At 46.5% G+C, this 21,158-nt stretch overlaps 1 protein-coding gene across 1 annotated transcript in view; it reads right to left on the bottom strand.

Annotated features, from left to right (window-relative positions):
* The window catches only part of flt1 (fms related receptor tyrosine kinase 1), a gene marked incomplete at both ends in the record, with an annotated part of 37,206 nt that extends 21,317 nt beyond the window's left edge, over positions 1 to 15,889 (bottom strand). The window contains 5 exon segments of the mRNA XM_084152104.1: positions 3,169 to 3,293; positions 5,845 to 6,056; positions 8,720 to 8,864; positions 15,513 to 15,600; positions 15,857 to 15,889. Coding sequence (XP_084008230.1) covers positions 3,169 to 3,293; positions 5,845 to 6,056; positions 8,720 to 8,864; positions 15,513 to 15,600; positions 15,857 to 15,889 — 603 coding nt within the window.
* Positions 15,890 to 21,158: the final 5,269 nt, after the last annotated feature.

Raw genomic sequence — 21,158 nt, 5'->3', positions numbered from 1 at the left:
TAGAGAGAGTCTTGTGTTACTGTAGACACTTGTGTTACTGTAGAGACAGAGTCTTGTGTTACTGTAGAGACAGAGTATTGTGTTACTGTAGAGACAGAGTATTGTGTTACTGTAGAGACAGAGTCTTGTGTTACTGTAGAGACAGAGTCTTGTGTTACTGTAGAGGCAGAGTCTTGTGTTACTGTAGAGGCAGAGTCTTGTGTTACTGTAGAGACAGAGTCTTGTGTTACTGTAGAGACAGAGTCTTGTGTTACTGTAGAGACAGAGTCTTGTGTTACTTTGGAGACAGAGTCTTGTGTTACTGTAGAGACAGAGTCTTGTGTTGCTATAGAGAGTCTTGTGTTACTGTAGAGACAGAGTCTTGTGTTACTATAGAGAGTCTTGTGTTACTTTGGAGACAAAGTCTTGTGTAAAATTGTTGTTTTCTTGGAGGAGGCAGACTCAAGGAAATGTTTATTAGAGTTTCAGTGACACGGTGGAAGCGTCCCGCCCACTCTCAGGGGAACATGTGGACCCCCCCCCTCGCCCCCCTCACCCTCAGTGTTAACTGGCTGATAGCCACCCTCACCCCCAGTGTTAACTGGCTGATAGCCCCCTCACCCCCAGTGTTAACTGGCTGATAGCCCCCCTCACCCCCAGTGTTAACTGGCTGATAGCCTCCCTCACCCCCAGTGTTAACTGGCTGATAGCCCCCTCACCCCCAGTGTTAACTGGCTGATAGCCCCCCTCACCCCCAGTGTTAACTGGCTGATAGCCCCCCCTCACCCCCAATGTTAACCACCTTAAGACGCCTCCTTTCTATAGTGTCCTTACAGTACACTATAGTAAATGCCTCTCTGTCTCCTCTGTCTCGTTAGGACCCTGTGAATGCCCTTGGTGCCCCCCTCCATCCCACCCCCTGGTAGCTGAATGCTGGGAGCTGAGGATTCAGAGGATGGTGGGGATGGAGGGGGGTTGGAGGGGGGTGGAGGGGGGTGTAAGGGGGTTGGAGGGGGGTTGGAGGATGAGAGAGAAGTCAGGACGTGGGAAACATGATTCCAGTCCATCTGCTCACATCCTGTAACTACAGGATAGAGACTGGACTGAACTAGACTGGACCCCTAGGTCATGCTACACCACCCCCTTCCGCTCACCTCCCCTCCTCGCCCCACCGGGTCACTTTCACGGCTGCAGCGAGAGAGAATGGCCCCCTGGGTATTGATCCCTGCTGAGAGGTGGGACGACAAATTAAAGATCCAGGCAGAGTGCAAAATCCTTCCAGGAAAAAAACACTCCAGAGTGTGTGACAGTGTGTGTGGAGTGGAGTCCAGGTTCTGAATGCTGGGCCAGGCAGGAGCGGATGGAGTGAGAGAACAGGGGTATTTTTAGAATAATTACCTTTGTGGCTCTAGGATGGGCGTTTGTGTGGAGATGGGAGCAGGGCGTAAACACAGAGAGCCAACAGAAGTGTGGAGATGGGAGCAGGGCGTAAACACAGAGAGCCAACAGAAGTGTGGAGATGGGAGCAGGGCGTAAACACAGAGAGCCAACAGAAGTGTGGAGATGGGAGCAGGGCGTAAACACAGAGAGCCAACAGAAGTGTGGAGATGGGAGCAGGGCGTAAACACAGAGAGCCAACAGAAGTGTGGAGATGGGAGCAGGGCGTAAACACAGAGAGCCAACAGAAGTGTGGAGATGGGAGCAGGGCGTAAACACAGAGAGCCAACAGAAGTGTGGAGATGGGAGCAGGGCGTAAACACAGAGAGCCAACAGAAGTGTGGAGATGGGAGCAGGGCGTAAACACAGAGAGCCAACAGTAGTGTGGAGATGGGAGCAGGGCGTAAACACAGAGAGCCAACAGTAGTGTGGAGATGGGAGCAGGGCGTAAACACAGAGAGCCAACAGAAGTGTGGAGATGGGAGCAGGGCGTAAACACAGAGAGCCAACAGAAGTGTGGAGATGGGAGCAGGGCGTAAACACAGAGAGCCAACAGAAGTGTGGAGATGGGAGCAGGGCGTAAACACAGAGAGCCAACAGAAGTGTGGAGATGGGAGCAGGGCGTAAACACAGAGAGCCAACAGAAGTGTGGAGATGGGAGCAGGGCGTAAACACAGAGAGCCAACAGTAGTGTGGAGATGGGAGCAGGGCGTAAACACAGAGAGCCAACAAAAATGTGGAGATGGGAGCAGGGCGTAAACACAGAGAGCCAACAGAAGTGTGGAGATGGGACCAGGGCGTAAACACAGAGAGCCAACAGAAGTGTGGAGATGGGAGCAGGGCGTAAACACAGAGAGCCAACAGAAGTGAAGTGTGAGTTATGCAGCGCTCCATTTCGGGGTCCGCGTCACATCCTGAAGGGAGAGCCAGGGGTTCATTTTGTTCTTTTTCCGTTTCCTGAAACTCTCCTTGGAAATTCCATCGAAACCTCTTAAGGAAAGACAATTCCTTCATTCACTTGATAAACTGCCAGTAGCCCATTCCCCTCACCTAGATGTTATTGCATTGTATGGATCAAACTGTGCAATCTCTGCCACAGAAGACGTTACCTAGTAGACGCATCCCAGGAGAGGAGGGGTGTGTGAGTAGAGGGGGTGGGGGAGGGTTGGCGGAGGCAGGGGGCACTCCAGACCCCACGTCCTGTCTCCGGGGGTAACAACAGTGCCAACAGGACAACAGAGGAAACCGCGGGCGCCGCTCACTCGGAACATGGCAGTAAAAAATAGGTATCACTGACACACTGAGACGTTTCCACAAACATACATACACACACATGCACGCACACACTGCACTTCATTGCACTTACGTACACTCACTCACCACTCAGGCACCAACACTCACAAACACATCCACACACTTTCACACATATCCGCAGACTGACACAAACAAACGGACACACACACTCCAAGGCAGGAATGGTTGCCAAGATAAGAACAATGTGTTGAATGATCTGTACTAGCAGAAACAACATGACTGTGACTTGTGTAAAGATGGGAGTGCTGATGGAGAAACAGAGAGAAGTGTTTTGTTCTAAGGTGTTGTCAATCAATCAATCAAATGTATTTATAAAGCCCTTTTTACACCAGCAGATGTCACAAAGTGCTGTACAGAAACCCAGCCTAAAACCCCAAACAGCAAGCAATGCAGATGTAGTCAGGAGCGCTAGTATTGGAAATAGTAAAGGGAACTCACCTTGACCAATGAGACGGTGGCGTCAGGGTTGGTGACCCTACAGGGGAACACCAGTGGCTGGCTCTCCTTCATATACACCACATCTGGACTGTCATTTTGCTTCTCCACAAATGGCTGCTGTCTGTCTGAAACCACAGCACTGAGGTTAGGGATAGATACACACACACGGACGCGCACGGACACACAAGGACCCACAAAGACACACGTGTGCACCGACACACACACACACACACACACACGTGACAGACACACGTAAGCATGCAAGCACACAGACACATATTGTATACCGATTCAGCAGAAAACAATCAACAATAAACATTCATACACTCCCGCACACACACACACATCCACACCCATACTTAATACCTATTCAGCAAATAGTCTCCTGGATTCAACAATAAACACACACAGATTGTTTAGAGGTAATCAAACAGCCTGTGATCCTTCCAGGTCTAATATCCCTGTGACATTGAAAGGCGTGGGCGGGTGGAGCTCACCTCATTGTTTGTCAGCTACTGTACTGTGTTATTCAAGGAAAGCATAATCTCTGAACATTTTAACAAAAGTACCCCAAGGACTAGTGGCCTGGACCACAGGGCTTCCTCCTGCTGCTTTGATTCCATATAAAGGAGCTAGCGAGGGGGCAGGAGGGGAAGGAGGGTGAGAGCAGAGCGGGCAGGAGGGGGGGGGGGGGGTGAGCAGGGCAGGAGGGGTAGGAGGGGAGGAAGGGTGAGAGCAGAGAGCAGAGAGCAGAGCGGGGCAGGAGGGGATAGGAGGGTGAGAGCAGAGCGGGGCAGGAGGGGTGGAGGGGCAGGAGGGTGAGAGCAGAGCGGGGCAGGAGGGGTGGAGGGGCAGGAGGGTGAGAGCAGAGCGGGGCAGGATGGAAAGGAGGGTGAGAGCAGAGTGGGGCACGAGGGGTGGGGGTGTGAGCAGGGCAGGAGGGGTAGGAGGGGAGGAAGGGTGAGAGCAGAGAGCAGAGCGGGGCAGGAGGGGATAGGAGGGTGAGAGCAGAACGGGGCAGGAGGGGAGGAAGGGTGAGAGCAGAGAGCAGAGCGGGGCAGGAGGATATAGGAGGGTGAGAGCAGAGCGGGGCAGGAGGGGTGGAAGGGTGAGAGCAGAACGGGGCAGGAGGGTTGGAGGGGCAGGAGGGTGAGAGCAGAGCGGGGCAGGATGGAAAGGAGGGTGAGAGCAGAGTGGGGCACGAGGGGAAGGAGGGGTATGAGGGGCAGGAGGGTGAGAACAGAGCGGGGCAGGAGGGGCAGGAGGGTGAGAGCAGAGTGGGGCAGGATGGTAAGGAGGGTGAGAGCAGAGTGGGGCACGAGGGGAAGGAGGGGTAGGAGGGGCAGGAGGGTGAGAACAGAGCGGGGCAGGAGGGGAAGGAGGGTGAGTGAAGAGCGGGCGATGGAGTCGGACGCCTAATGGACTTGGCGGCCGGAGCGATTGATGGGCCCCAGCGGTCCTATTGGCCAAACAGTAGCCCCACCCTGTGACCCTGGCTCCTCTGGCGCCTCTATCTCCTCTGGCCCCCAGCCCAGCTCCATGCCCAGCCAGCTTCTACTCAGAACAGGGAAAGGCAGAGTGGGGCAGACAGGGCTGTCACGGTGCCTCCTCTGCCCCTGGATGCCCCTGAATCCTGCCAGGCCTTCATCCTCTTTCACCCCTCTTACCCCCCCACCTACCTCCCCTGTCTATAGACCTCCAGCTCCCCTCCCACCTCCAACCCCCCGCGGCCCTCCTCCCGTCCCCCAGCACAGGATGCTGTGAGCAGGGCTGAGGGGAGCAGATAAGCCTGGTGCCCTGGGAAACTCTGCCCAAACCAGAGCCTTTCAGCAGCTGGGCTATTCCTGGCCCTGAATACCAAGGTAGCACGTAAACGAAAGTAAAAAGCTTTTATATATAGACCTGGGAGAGGGAGAGAGGGAGGGAGGCTGAGAAAATAGACATGCTAGGGGGGAGAAACTGTGCCAGAGTCATTATGAAGGATGTGTTGTTGGTACAAACAATGTGTAGATATAATTGTCTCTCTGGCATTGGTTTGTATTTAGCACCCACTGCCACTACATCCTGTTTAACCTGAGCATATAAACAATGAGAGAGAGAGAGAAAGAGATTGACTGACCATTCCATCAGAGAGGGGGAGAGAGAGAGAGAGAGAGAGAGAGAGAGAGAGAGAGAGAGAGAGAGAGAGAGAGAGACTGATTGACCACTCCATCAATGGGGAAGAGAGAGAGGGAGAGAGTGGGGAGGAGGGAGAGAGAAGGGGTTAAAGAGAAAGAGAGAGGGTGAGAGAGAAAGTGTGATTGAGAAAGAGAGAGAGAGAGGGGGGGGGGAAGAAAAAGAGAGAGAGACTGATTGACCACTCCATCAATGGGGAAGAGAGAGAGGGAGAGTGGGGAGGAGGGAGAGAGAGGGGGTTAGAGAGAAAGAGAGAGGGTGAGAGAGAAAGTGTGATTGAGAAAGAGAGAGAGAGGGAGAGAAAGCGAGACAGAGAGAGTTTAACAGAGAGAATCAGTCAGTGAGAAAGAGGGAGACAGATATAGAGGATTCATATCCTAAACCTTATTTCCATTTCCTGAGCTCTAGCATTTGTGATAGAGTGGCTCTGACAGGGACTTGGGAGTACAGGACACTGTAATGAGCGAATCCCGGAGTGAGTTGGTAGCTGTTAAATGTTACCTGTGACATAGACGTAGACAGCGCTCTGCCTGCGGGTCCGATGGCTGTACCGACACCGGAACGATCCTGTGTGCTGGGCCTGGGCGGAGCTAAGAATCAGTTGGCTGCAGTAATGCTGGCTCTGCCTCCCACAGCGAGAATCCTCCAATTGCACACTCTCCTTATCTCTGGCCACACCTCCAGGGAACACCCACGACAGCTCCCACCGACCCCTGATTGGTCAAAGGTAAATTGTTGTAAACATTCCATCTCTCTCATCGCACCTCAACTTCTGAAAAGCTGACCATCAAAATATCTATATAAAAGCTAATCTGATCAGTGAATAAGTCTAGGCAGACAATCTTTCCTTTATCTCAAAATTTCCCACAACTTGCCAGCTTTATGTGGCATCGCTCATCCCTTCACCTACACACACTATACAGTAACTCTCACTAGATATGAAGCCAATGACAAGACACTACTGGAAGGGTAAGGAAAGACAAACCATCCGGCTGAATTCAGGCCAAAGAGTTCAATCTTGGTTTCATCAGACCAGAGAATCTTGTTTCTCATGGTCTGAGGGTCTTTGGGTGCCTTTTGGCAAACTCAAAGCGGGCTGTCATGTGCCTTTTGTTGAGGAGTGGCTTCCGTCTGGCCACTCTACCGTAAAGGCCTGATTGGTGGAGTGCTGCAGGGATGGTTGTCCTTCTGGAAGGTTCTCCCATCTCCACAGAGGAACTCTAGAGCTCTGTAAGAGTGACCATCGGGTTCTTGATCACCTCCCTGACCAAGGCCCTTCTCCCCCAATTGCTCAGTTTGGTCGGGCGGCCAGCTCTAGGAAGAGTCTTGGTGGTTCCAAACATCTTCCATTTAAGAATGATGGAGGCCACTGTGTTCTTGGGGACCTTCAATGCTGCACTCATTTTTTGGTACTCTTCCCCAGATCTGTGCCTCGACACAATCCTGTCTCGGAGCTCTACGGACAATTCCTTTGACCTCATGGCTTGGTTTTTGCTCTGACATGCACTGTCAACTGTGGGACCTTATATAGACAGGTGTGTGCCTTTCCAAATCATGTCCAATCAATTGAATTTACCACAGGTGGACTCCAATCAAGTTGTAGAAACATCTCAAGAATGATCAATTGAAACAGGATGCACCTGAGCTCAATTTGGAGTCTCATAGCAAAGGGTCTGAATACTATGTTTTATAAATGTGCAAAAATGTTCGCTTTGTCATTATGGGGTATTGTGTGTAGATTGCTGAGGATTTTTATTTATTTAATCCATTTTAGAATAAGGCTGTAATATAACAAAATGTGGAAAAAGTCAAGGGGTCTGAATACTTTCCGAAGGCACTGTATATATGAGCAGCCACCCAGGGCCCAGAGTCAGTACTATATGTATGAGCAGCCACCCAGGGCCCAGAGTCAGTACTATATGTATGAGCAGCCACCCAGGGCCCAGAGTCAGTACTGTATGAGCAGGCACCCAGGGCCCAGAGTCAGTACTATATGTATGAGCAGGCACCCAGGGCCCAGAGTCAGTACTATATGTATGAGCAGCCATCCAGGGCCCAGAGTCAGTACTATATGTATGAGCAGCCACCCAGGGCCCAGAGTCAGTACTATATGTATGAGCAGCCACCCAGGGCCCAGAGTCAGTACTATATGTATGAGCAGCCATCCAGGGCCCAGTCAGTACTATATGTATGAGCAGGCACCCAGGGCCCAGAGTCAGTACTATGTATGAGCAGCCACCCAGGGCCCAGAGTCAGTACTATATATGAGCAGCCACCCAGGGCCCAGTCAGTACTATATATATGAGCAGCCACCCAGGGCCCAGAGTCAGTACTATATATATATATGAGCAGCCATCCAGGGCCCAGAGTCAGTACTATATGTATGAGCAGCCACCCAGGGCCCAGAGTCAGTACTATATATATGAGCAGCCATCCAGGGCCCAGAGTCAGTACTATATGTATGAGCAGCCACCCAGGGCCCAGAGTCAGTACTATATGTATGAGCAGCCACCCAGGGCCCAGAGTCAGTACTATATGTATGAGCAGCCACCCAGGGCCCAGAGTCAGTACTATATGTATGAGCAGCCATCCAGGGCCCAGTCAGTACTATATGTATGAACAGGCACCCAGGGCCCAGAGTCAGTACTATGTATGAGCAGCCACCCAGGGCCCAGAGTCAGTACTATATGTATGAGCAGCCACCCAGGGCCCAGTCAGTACTATATATATGAGCAGCCACCCAGGGCCCAGAGTCAGTACTATATATATATATGAGCAGCCACCCAGGGCCCAGAGTCAGTACTATATGTATGAGCAGCCACCCAGGGCCCAGAGTCAGTACTATATGTATGAGCAGCCACCCAGGGCCCAGAGTCAGTACTATATGTATGAGCAGCCACCCATGGCCCAGAGTCAGTACTATATATGAGCAGCCACCCAGGGCCCAGTCAGTACTATATATATGAGCAGCCACCCAGGGCCCAGAGTCAGTACTATATATATGAGCAGCCATCCAGGGCCCAGAGTCAGTACTATATGTATGAGCAGCCACCCATGGCCCAGAGTCAGTACTATATGTATGAGCAGCCACCCAGGGCCCAGAGTCAGTACTATATATATGAGCAGCCATCCAGGGCCCAGTCAGTACTATATATATGAGCAGCCACCCATGGCCCAGTCAGTACTATATATGAACAGCCACCAAGGGCTTTCACTGACCTACAACCCACCCACCCACACCCTCCACCTATCACCTCTGACCTCTAACCTTTCACTGACCTACAACCCCTCCCCAGCTCTCACTGATCTGCACTGAGCGCCCACCCCCTCCACCTATCACCTCTGACCTCTAACCTTTGACTCCAGAGAGACTCACCTGCAGTGGATCGTCAGCGTTTGGTTGGCCTCCAGGACTAGGTGTCGACTCTTCACATCCAGAACTGGAACACTGAACTTCCCCTTAGGCTCCCTCTCCACTTTACCGGGGAGAGATAACAGAGGAGATGTCTTATTGGCTTTACCTGGGAGAGAGAACAGAGATGTCTTATAGGCTGCAGGCCAGGCTGGCTCCCATACATTGCTTTTTGCTTATAACAATCAGTGACTGATCATTTCCTCATGAAATCTGAATAAACTTTGCAAAATACTCATACATACAGGCTGAATTTCGCAAAACTACTAGCCACAACGAAGTGATAACAACACGATGGCCCCTACTCTAACATAGCTAACCACTCCCACCATATTAGCCAATAACACCAATGACCACTCACTGTTACACTACTGACCATAGCTCTGGTTCAGGTGGTTAGTGTGAATTCTTTCCTTAGTGAAGGAACACACACTAACACCCTGGACCACAGCTATGCTGGCCACAACAACATGAACCAATAAATACCAGAGAACAATGCAACAACTGACCACAACACTAGTGGTGTTGACAGATCAACTGACAGCGTCATCATAGACACTCGCAGGCAGAAACACCACTGACCCTCGTCACCTCCTCGTTCCCATGCCAGTAAGACCACTTGAGGACTAAAGTGGAAATGCGTAAGCAGTGTCACTGTTGTTTATTAAATAAAAGCAACGCTCCACTCCATGGTAACTGAGGTTTATTAATGAGAGATAAATGGTGCTGTCCATCCACCCTTCCTTCCTCTCAGTCCAAAGGGAAACATAATTCACACAGACACGTCCTTAAACCAGCCAACTCCTAAATAGAACATACACAAACCTAATTCACACTGTTGGATCCTATTGGAACATAAACAAACCTAATTCACTATACAGTCGTGGTCAAAAGTTTTGAGAATGACACAAATATTAATTTTCACAAAGTCTGCTGCCTCAGTTTTTATGATGGCAATTTGCATATACTCCAGAATGTTATGAAGAGTGATCAGATGAATTGCAATTAATTGCAAAGTCCCTCTTTGCCATGAAAATGAACTTAATCCCCAAAAAACATTTCCACTGCATTTCAGTCATGCCACAAAAGGACCAGCTGACATCATGTCAGTGATTCTCTCGTTAACACAGGTGAGAGTGTTGACGAGGACAAGGCTGGAGATCACTCTGTCATGCTGACTGAGTTAGAATAACAGACTGGAAGCTTTAAAATGAGGGTGGTGCTTGAAATCATTGTTCTTCCTCTGTTAACCATGGTTACCTGCAAGGAAACACGTGCCGTCATCATTGCTTTGCACAAAAAGGGCTTCACAGGCAAGGATTGGACTGCTGAGGACTGGGGTAAAGTCATTTTCTCTGATGAATTCCCTTTCCGATTGTTTGGGGCATCCGGAAAAAAGCTTGTCCGGAGAAGACAAAGTGAGCGCTACCATCAGTCCTGTGTCATGCCAACAGTAAAGCATCCTGAGACCATTCATGTGTGGGGTTGCTTCTCGGCAAAGGGAGTGGGCTCACTCACAATTTTGCCTAAGAACACAGCCATGAATAAAGAATGGTACCAACACATCCTCCGAGAGCAACTTCTCCCAACCATCCAAGAACAGTTTGGTGACGAACAATGCCTTTTCCAGCATGATGGAGCACCTTGCCATAAGGCAAAAGTGATAACTAAGTGGCTCGGGGAACAAAACATCAACATTTTGGGTCCATGACCAGGAAACTCCCCAGACCTTAATCCCATTGAGAATTTGTGGTCAATACTCAAGAGGCAGGTGGACAAACAAAAACCCACAAATTCTGACAAACTCCAAGCATTGATTATGCAATAATGGGCTGCCATCAGTCAGGATGTGGCCCAGAAGTTAATTGACAGCATGCCAGGGCTGATTGCCCAGGTCTTGAAAAAGAAGGGTCAACACTGCAAATATTGACTCTTTGCATAAACTTAATGTAATTGTCAATAAAAGCCTTTGACACTTATGGAATGCTTGTAATTGTACTTCAGTATACCATAGTAACATCTGACAAAAATATCTAAAAACACTGAAGCAGCAAACGTTGTGAAGACCAATACTTGTGTCATTCATTACTTGTGCACTTCATTAAATTGATAAAGCTATAACAGGAAAAAATGAAATTATGTGTAACAATGTACTCTGCTGCAGAGGATAAGTTCATTAGAGTTACCAGCCTCAGAAATTGCAGCACAAATAAATGCTTCACAGAGTTCAAGTACAAGTAACAGACACATCTCATCATCAACTGTTCAGAGGGGACTGTGTGAATCAGGCCTTCATGGTCGAATTGCTGCAAAGAAACCACTACTAAAGGACACCAATAAGAAGAAGAGACTTGCTTGGTCCAAGAAACACGAGCAATGGACATTAGACCGGTGGAAATGTGTCCTTTGGTCTGATGAGTCCAAATTTGAGATTTTTGGATCCAACCGCCGTGTCTTTGTGAGACGCGTTGTGGGTGAACGGATGATCTCCGCATGTGTATTTCCCACCGTAAAGCATGGAGGAGGAGGTGTTATGGTGTGGGGGTGCTTTGCTGGTGACACTATATGTGATTTATTTAGAATTCAAGGCACACTTAACCAGCACTGGTTTGGGCTATTTGACCAAGAAGGAGAGTGATGGAGTGCTGCATCAGATGACCTGGCCTCCACAACCAAATTGAGATGGTTTGGGATGAGTCGGACCGCAGAGTGAAGGAAAAGCAGCCAACAAGTGCTCAGCATATGTGGGAACTCCTTCAAGACTGTTGGAAAAGCATTCCAGGTGAAGCTGGTTGAGAGAATGCCAAGAGTGTGCAAAGCTGTCATCAAGGCAAAGGGTGGCTATTTGAAGAATCTCAAATATAAAATATATTTTTATTTGTTTAACACTTTTTTGGTTACTACATGATTCCATATGTGTTTTTTCACAGTTTTGATGTCTTCACTATTATTCTACAATGTAGAAAATAGTAAAAATAAAGAAAAACCCTTGAATGAGTAGGTGTTCTAAAACTTTTGACCGGTAGTGTATAACTCGTCATAGTACAGCAGACTGGGTGTGACTTACCAGGTCCTCAGGGCTTCTAACAGTCTCCTGCTTTGAGTAAAGCCTTTCTTTGGGTCCTCCACATCATAACCAGCATGTCAAGTATTTTGACTTTAACAAAAGTGTGCCAGTATGCTATCCTCTCTACTATCCTCCTGATCATACACATCATTGCACTACGACCATAATCTGACCCCTCAGTCACGAACAACCCTCAAATGAGGTTGACTTTATGATGATACATGAGTTGAGTTCACCTCAGCTAGACAATATGAATGTAACCCCATTACTACTATTCATTGTCATGGTTCTCAGTGGATGTCCTATTTAGCAGCTCTAGTTTTACTCACTCTGGTAGTGTTTCCTCTGGTTCCACTCTGAGTCTTACATATGCACACACACACACACACACACACACACGCACACACATACAAATACACACACCCAGAGTCCTGCAGCAGAGTCTATATGTAGGGGTAAATAGTTTAAAGGAGGAAGGTAAGTCAAGTCTCTCTCAGCACAGGCCCAAGGGGCATTTCAACAGGCTGTGAAGTGGCCAGAAAGTCCCTTCCCATTTTACTCAATACAGCTGGAGCTTTCATCCAACAAACCCTAGTGCCATTTCATACAAGTGTAGGATCACATGTAGTTCAAGGACATGACTGTTTGAAACCCCAGAATGTGCCTGCAAGACAGGAATAAGTTAGTGAGCTGGATGTAGATTACAAAATGATATTTTTTTTTTTTGTGGTTTTTCCTCATGTGTTGTGCATGTTATTCCAATCATGTAAAACACAGAAGTTATTTTTCAAAATGGTGACATTTGCATTTCATCAGAGGGAAATAATAATGCTTGACCTTTGATATCCTGTGTTTCCATGGTACAAATCATGCTTTTCAGATCGTTATGCTGAAGTACTGAAATTCCCACAGACGAACGTTGTTTCTTAACATTCTTGGAACAATTTGAGATACTTACTTTAAGTAGAACCATGAGGAAACCTGTAGGAAATGCTATGCTGAAGTACTGGAATTCCATAGAGATAGATAGAGGACTCATCTTTATATCTGTGCCATTATAGCGTCTGTGACAGCATGGGCAGTGCCATTGAAGCTACAACCCATAGGAATCCCCACCTAGTTGACTATTCGGACTACTTTAAAATGGTGGAGGCTTGGTGGAAGCCCATGCTAAAACGGCCTTTTGGCCACCACAGGCCTCTATCATTCTCTATGTGAAATTTCCACCTAAGAAACATATAGTTCTCAGAACATTATGTGCTAGATGGGTACCCTGCACCATTCCAAGAACATTGTGGGAATGTTGTATGCAAACTAACCATAGGACAACCATGCTCTCACCAAGCTCTATGAAACATATGGTTCTCAGAACATGATGTGCTAGCTGGGATGTCACTGACGCTTCCTCCACTGGTATACATGTGAAAAATATGTTTTTGAATTGCAGTATTGTGTTTGTTTTCCCTAAACCAATATAGGCTAATTTTTTCAGTGCAATAAATATAGAGGCCTATTGAATATGAACTATTTATTTAATGGAAAAACAACTTGTTTAATTGGCATTCATCAAAAGTGTCATGATAGTAAATTACCAAATGAATTTAAAAATTAATAACATTTTGGTGACAATGTAAAAAAATACATTTAATTAATCAAGTAATTAATACAAAAGTAACCCAATTACTCCAGCGTTATTGTCTAAGTCATTCAAATATCATGCATTAAAATGTGTATTTAAATTAGATAAAACAAATGTGATTTAATCATTGTGGACCTTATTTGGTTCCTTGATTTTGCTAATAAAATATGTACAGGAAGAGGACAATTGTAACATTATATCAGGTTTGGCATGACCAAAAAAACTTGTTCCATATACACTGAACAAAAATATAAACGCAACATGTAAAGTGTTGGTCCCATGTTTCATGAACTGAAATAAAAGATCCCAGAAATACGCACAAAAAGCTTATTTCGCTCATATTTTGTGCACAAATGTGTTTACATCCCTGTTAGTGAGCATTTCTCCTTGCCAAGACAATCCATCCACCTGACAGATGTGGCATATCAAGAATCTGAGTAAACAGCATGATCATTACACAGGTGCACCTTGTGCCGGGGACAATAAAAGGCCACTAAAATGTGCAGTTTGGTCACACAACACAATGCCACATATGTCTCAAGTTTTAAGGAAGCGTGCAACTGGCATGTTGACTGCAGGAATGTCCCCCAGAGCTGTTGCCAAACAATTGAATGTTCATTTATCTCCCCTAAGCCGCCTCCAACGTCTTTATAAAGAATTTGGGAGTACATCCAACTGGCCTCACAACCGCCGACCACGTGTATGGCGTCACGGTTTGCTGATGTCAAGATTGTGAACAGAGTGCCCTATGGTGGCAGTGGGGTTATGTTATGTGCAGGCATAAACTACTGACAACGAAAACAATTGCATTTTATCGATGGCAAGTTGAATGCACAAAAGTACCATAACGAGATCCTGAGGCCCATTGTCATGCCATTCATCTGCCGCCATCACCTCATGTTTCAGCATGATAATGCATGATAGGCCCATTGTGAAGCCGATTTCTTTTAAGGTGTCTATGACCAACAGATGCATATCTGTATTCCCAGGCCTAATTTATTTATTTCAATTGACTGATTTCCTCTTATGAACTGTAACTCAGTAAAATCAATGAAATTGTTGCATGTTGCCTTTATATTTTTGTTCAGTATAGTATAAAGTTGTTGACCAATAACCATATGTCCTGCACTGCGTCCATACTTTACGCACACAGGAGCCAGTTCGAGCCAGTTCACCTCAGTTTCCTCCCTGTGCGTCTGTTCTAGCCATATGCGATGATTATCGCCAGTTCCTGCGCTCTATAAAGTTTCCTTGCGCTGGTCATGACCCCACACTCATTTATATTAGAACTTCCATTTCACAAATTCATCAGCGTCAGGAAGTAGCCTAACGCCCTGTGTGTGCCGATTCAACCCGGGTGAAAGAGCGCACAGAAAGGCGGATACAAAGCACGGCCACAGAGGTTTCCGTTATCCAAACAACTATCCCACAGGACAGGGCTTATCTACTAAACAATACTTAGCTGTAAAAGAAGCGCACTTCTTCAACCACCCGTGCCATACGACCACACTGATATCTCAATGGGCCGATAAATGAGACAGGTATGGTATACCGGACAGGCCCGGTATGTTCAAAGCGCGGGATGTTGGCTAAACTGTCTGCCAAGTCCCAAGTGTTCGAAGAATGTTCCCCTGGCGTCAATACTATCTCTTTACTGTGACAGTACGCACGTTCCTCCTGATTAAGTAGGAATCCATCTTACATGGTCTTGCACAATAGGACTACTACTAAAAGATGGCAAGTTGGCAACGTATACGCACATCCTGCGTCAAGCATTTAGACAATAATTACGCATAATGCCTCAACGTGTCCATAACAAATCAATTAAGAAAGATAGATATATATTTAATTTGATATTATTATCAACTATTGACATTTATTTAAAACATGAACACATTAAATCATAAATATAAGCACACATGAATATGGAATAATTTGTGTGATTTGTCCATAGGCGACCAAATAGGGATGGTGAGGGTGTGTCACATGGGGAGCGGGCTGTTGCATCCGTGCAGTTGATAGTTGCATCAATCAGTGAACTCTCTACTTACCTTTTGCGAGTGCACTGCCAGACAATCCACATAGGACCACGAAGATAAAGCAAATCATGTTGTCCGTCTTCTCCGTTGCACAGAAGAGCTATGCAAGAAGAAAGGTGTAACAGAGAGTTTAGTCCTTGTTCTCCAGAGAATAGAAAGCTACAGACCGCACAGCATCAATGCGCTCCTCGCTGCTGCTTCGCATTGATTCTGACGAGTAGGAGAGGTTTCCCGAGTAGAGGAAAGGAGAGCCGTGGGAGACGCTACAGAACACCACGCATCAACTCCAGTAAAACTTTTTTCCCATTGTGAGCGTGGGCACCGGTTTTATGCAGTTCCCATAGCAAGCGGTTAACGGGCCTTCCCGTGACGTCCATCGCCACACCCATGGCGCGTAAAAGCCGAGTCCCACCCGTCCCATACCCATTCTCACAAAGTCACTCTAGACTAATTGAAACAATGAAGATTACGTACTGATACTGATACCCTATCTGACCCACAAACACCAGATAACCACACGATTTACTCAAAAACAGTGAGTCAACAAAAGCGTACGCAAGCAATTACGCGCCACTGCTGCGTAAATCTCAGTGACCTGGGTGGCTGCGGGAAAAGTGGCACGTAGGCAATAGGTTATATAGCAAACAGAGAGACTTGCTCGAGACAATTACCAGCTTTTGATCGGACTAGTAATATCCTATATTTTCAAACACTACCAATGTCTATCTACTGTATCTCCCCATCCAGGTTCCCTATGACAGTGGTCGGTGTATGCCCATGGCATTACCTTACCTGGTGTCAGGCACGCACATAATTCATTCACTTATTCATGGAAACAGCATGACAGTAGGGGTAGCGAGGGTTTTGACCAGATGGTACACAGCTACGGACGGAAGTGACCTCTCATATCAGGTTATGAGAACATACGCAGCAGGTTAAGATAATTAACGTAGCAGGTTAGGATAATTAGTTTAAGTTTAGGAAAAGGGTTAGGGTGGTTAGGGCTGGATAAAATGCTCTCCTAACCTGCTATGAAAAGTCAATTCCGTCCAAAGCTGTATACTATCTAGCCACAAATGGTGGCGAGTGCTATTAGTGAAAGTGTGCACGAGTCACACTGTAAAACAAATTCTAGTCGTTTCAATTATACTGAACAAAAATATAAACGCAACATTCAAAAATGTCAAAGATTTTACTGAGTTACAGTTCATATAAGGAAATCAGAAAAATTGAAATAAATTCATTAGGCGCTAATCTATGGATTTCACATGACTGGGAATACAGATATGCATCTGTTGGTCACAGATACCTTAAAAAAGGTAGGGGCATGGATCAGAACACCAGTCAGTATCTGGTGTCACCACCATTTGCCTCATGCAGCGCGACACATCTCCTTAGCATAGAGTTAATCAGGCTGTTGATTGTGGCCTGTGGAATGTTGTCCCACTCCTCTTCAAAGGCTGTGCAAAGTTGCTAGATATTTATTTATTTAATTTAACCCTTATTTGATCAGGTCAATTGACTGAGAACACATTCTCATTTACAGCAATGACCTGGAGAATAGTTATAGGGGAGAGGAGGGGGATGAATGAGCCAATTGGAAGCTGGGGATGATTAGGTGGCCATGATTGTATGAGGGCCAAATAGGGAATTTAGCCAGGACCCCTACTCTTATGGTAAGTGCCATGGGATCTTTAGTGACCACAGAAAGTCAGGACACCCGTCTAGCATACCATCCGAAAGACAGCACCCTACACAGGGTAATGTTCCCAACCATTGTCTTGGGGCATTGGGATATGTTTTTAGACCAGAGGAAAGAGTGCCTCCTACTGGCCATCCAACAACATTTCCATCAGCATCTGTTCTACCATCCAGGGGCCAACCCTGCTTAGCTTCAGAGGCAAGCCAGCAGTGGGTTGCAGGGTGGTATGCTGCTGGCAAATACTGGCAAGCACTGGAACATGCTGTCATACACGTCGATCCAGAGCATCCCAAGCATGCTCAATGGGTGATATGTCTGGTGAGTATGCAGGCCATGGAAGAACTGGGACATTTTCAGTTTCCAGGAATTGTGTACAGATCCTTGCGACATGGGGCCGGGCATTATCATGCTGAAACATGAGGTGATGGCGGCAGATGAATGACATGACAATGGGCCTCAGGATCTCGTCACGGTATCTCTGTGCATTCAAATTGCCATTGATAAAATGCTATTGTGTTCGTAGTCCGCAGTTTATGCCTGTCCGTATTATAATCCCACCGCCACCATGGGGCACTTTGTTCACAACGTTGACGTCAGCAAACCGCTCGCCCACACGACGCCTTCTGCCCGGTACAGTTGAAACTGGGATTTATCCGTGAAGGGCAGACTTCAGCATTTGCACACTGAAGTCGGTTATGACTCTGAACTGCAGTCAGGTCACGACCCTGGTGAGGACGAAGAGCATGCAGATGAGCTTCCCTGAGACGGATTCTGACAGTTTGTGCAGAAATTCTTTGGTTGTGCAAATGAACATTCAATGATCTGGCAACAGCTCTGGTGGACATTCCTGCAGTCAGCATGCCAATTGCACGCTCCCTCAAAACTTGACATCTGTGGCATTACATCTGTGGCATTGTGTTGTGTGACAAAACTGCATATTTTAGAGTGGCCTTTTATTGTCCCAAGCACAAGGTGCACATGTGCAATGACCATGCTGTTTGATCAGCTTCTTGATATGCCACACCTGTTAAGTGGATGGATTATCTTGGCAAAGGAGAAATGCTCACTAACAGGGATGTAAACAAATGTGTGCACAAATTTTGAGGAAATAAGCTTTTAGTGCATATGAAAAATGTCGGGGATCTTTTATTTCAGCTCATGTTGAGTTTATATTTTTGTTCAGTATATTTGCATGATGCTTCCTTGACTAGACAACTGACGTTACACAAAATTCAAAAGGCAGCAAGGCACATTTCCACATATGACCAAATTCAACGTTTTTGCTTACCGTTATATACACATCTATGTGCTTTTACAAAGAAAAAAAATCATGTAGGCTATGAGGATCATACGTTTATATTCATAGCTACATCCATCATAACAAGAAATAGACAAAAATGGTGGTCAACTCGTATTTTTTCTCAACTGCTAAGACTAATTGGTGGCGCAGTCCGCTATAACAGTTGGATAGGTCAATGGTTGTGAGTGCTTCGTAGTTCCGGGATTCATCCGTGAAAAGCACACTTCTCCAGGGTGTCAGTGGCCATTGAAGGTGAGCATTTGCCCCCTGAAGTCGGTTATGACGCCGAACTGCAGTCAAGTCAAGATCCTGGTGAGGACTACGAGCACGCAGATGAGCTTCCCTGAGACGGTTTTTGACTGTTTGTGTAGAAATTATTCGGTTGTGCAAACACACAGTTTCATCAGCTGTCCGGGTGGCTGGTCTCAGACGATCCCGCAGGTGAAGAAGCTGGATGTGGAGGTCCTGGGCTGGCGTGGTTACACGTGGTCTACGGTTGTGAGGCCGGTTGAATGTACTGCCAAATTCCCTAAAACAACATTGTTTTAGAGAAATTAACATGACATTCTCTGGCAACAGCTCTGATGGACATTCCTGCAGTCAGCATGCTAATCGCACGCTCCCTCAAAACTTGAGACATCTGAGGCATTGTGTTGTGTGACAAAACTGTACATTTTAGAGTGGCCTTTTCTTGTCCCCAGCATAAGGTGCACCTTTGCAATGATCATGCTATTTAATCAGCTTCTTAATATGCCACACCTGTCAGGTGGACGGATTATTTTGGCAAAGGAGAAATGCTCACTAACAGGGATGTAAACACATTTGTGCAATTTGTTTTTAGAGAAATAAGCTTTTTGTGCTTATGGAACATTTCTGGGATTTTTTTTATTTCAGCTCATGAACCATGGGACCAACACTTTACATGTTGCGTTTATATTTTGGTTCAGTATAAATAGGATATCTATCATGTTTAGTGAGTCTTGATGAAATGTGCAGTCCATTCTGCAGGTGGACATGTATATACAATAGTGCCACCTAGAGAGAGACTCATAAAATGGCATGACGGTTTGATCTTCACAACCTCCTACAGTAGGTATATATAACCTCCTCATTTTGTAGGTATACCATACAAAGATCAAACGAGCAGACAGACAACATAACAAAAGGTACACGCTTAGAAAAAAAAGGTGCTATCTAGAACCTAAAATTGTTTTTTGGCTGTCCCCATAGGAGAACCCTTTAAAGAACCATTTTTGGTTCCAGGTAGAACCCTTTTGGTTCCAGGTAGAACCCGTTTGGGTTCCATGTAAAGCCCTTTCCACAGAGGGTTCTACATGGAACCCAAAAGAGTTCTACATGGAACCCAAAAGAGTTCTACCTGGAACCAAAAATAGTTCTACCTGGAACCAAAAATAGTTCTACCTGGAACCAAAAAGGGTTCTCCTATGGGGACAGCCGAAGAATCCTTTTGAGACCCTTTTTTCTAAGTGTACAGACACAAATAGACAACACACACACATTGAACATACCATATAAGCGCTCTGTTTAATATGGATTTAACTCCTTCAATAATCTAAATACAAATGAATAAACAGGATTGTTTTTTACATTTACATCTTAAAAAGTGTTAGGAAATAAAAATTATTGAAATGGAATTGGATGATTGAGGTGTAATGTCATACAATGGCCACTGTGAGGCGCTGGTCTCTTGGACAGAGGGGGCAGCAACCCTCACTCTCAGGTTCTGAGGCTATTAGTAAAAGATGCCTTAGTCATTAGGCTCAATGAAGGATATCATACTAGTATAAGATGAGTGTACATTTGAAACAGACAATATTATCCCTAACACAGGGAACGTTTACCATAAAACAAATATAATCTAAATACAATATTGCCTATAACTCAAACAGGCTCATAATATACATATTCATACAATGATACAGTACATATGTTCACAAATACAATCTTGCACACACAATGTAAATAGACATAATAACACACACGCTACAGCACATCGTACTACTACAGAGAGAACTCTTTCCACTTCAATTGCTCTGTGTGCAGTGTGGACATGAAATAGACCAGGCACATCATCATCTCCAAGTGATCACTTCACAGAGAACAGATAGAGGAACAGTCAGGACAGACAGACCACTGGGATGATCAGGGACAAGTGGGTAGAGAGGAACAGTCAGGACAGACAGACCACTGGGATGATCAGGGACAAGTGGGGAGAGAGGAACAGTCAGGACAGACAGACCACTGGGATGATCAGGGACAAATGGGGAGAGAGGAACAGTCAGGACAGACAGACCACTGGGATGATCAGGGACAAGTGGGTAGAGAGGAACAGTCAGGACAGACAGACCACTGGGATGATCAGGGACAAGTGGGGAGAGAGGAACAGTCAGGACAGACAGACCACTGGGATGATCAGGGACAAGTGGGGAGAGAGGAACAGTCAGGACAGACAGACCACTGGGATGATCAGGGACAAGTGGGGAGAGAGGAACAGTCAGGACAGACAGACCACTTGGATGATCAGGAACAAGTGGGTAGAGAGGAACAGTCAGGACAGACAGACCACTGGGATGATCAGGGACAAGTGGGGAGAGAGGAACAGTCAGGACAGACAGACCACTGGGATGATCAGGGA

Source organism: Coregonus lavaretus (assembly GCF_964263955.1).
Source record: "Coregonus lavaretus genome assembly, chromosome: 34".
NCBI lineage: Eukaryota > Metazoa > Chordata > Actinopteri > Salmoniformes > Salmonidae > Coregonus > Coregonus lavaretus.
The sequence above is the reverse complement of the archived record's forward strand: the minus strand, read 5'-3'. Positions and strand labels throughout refer to the sequence as shown.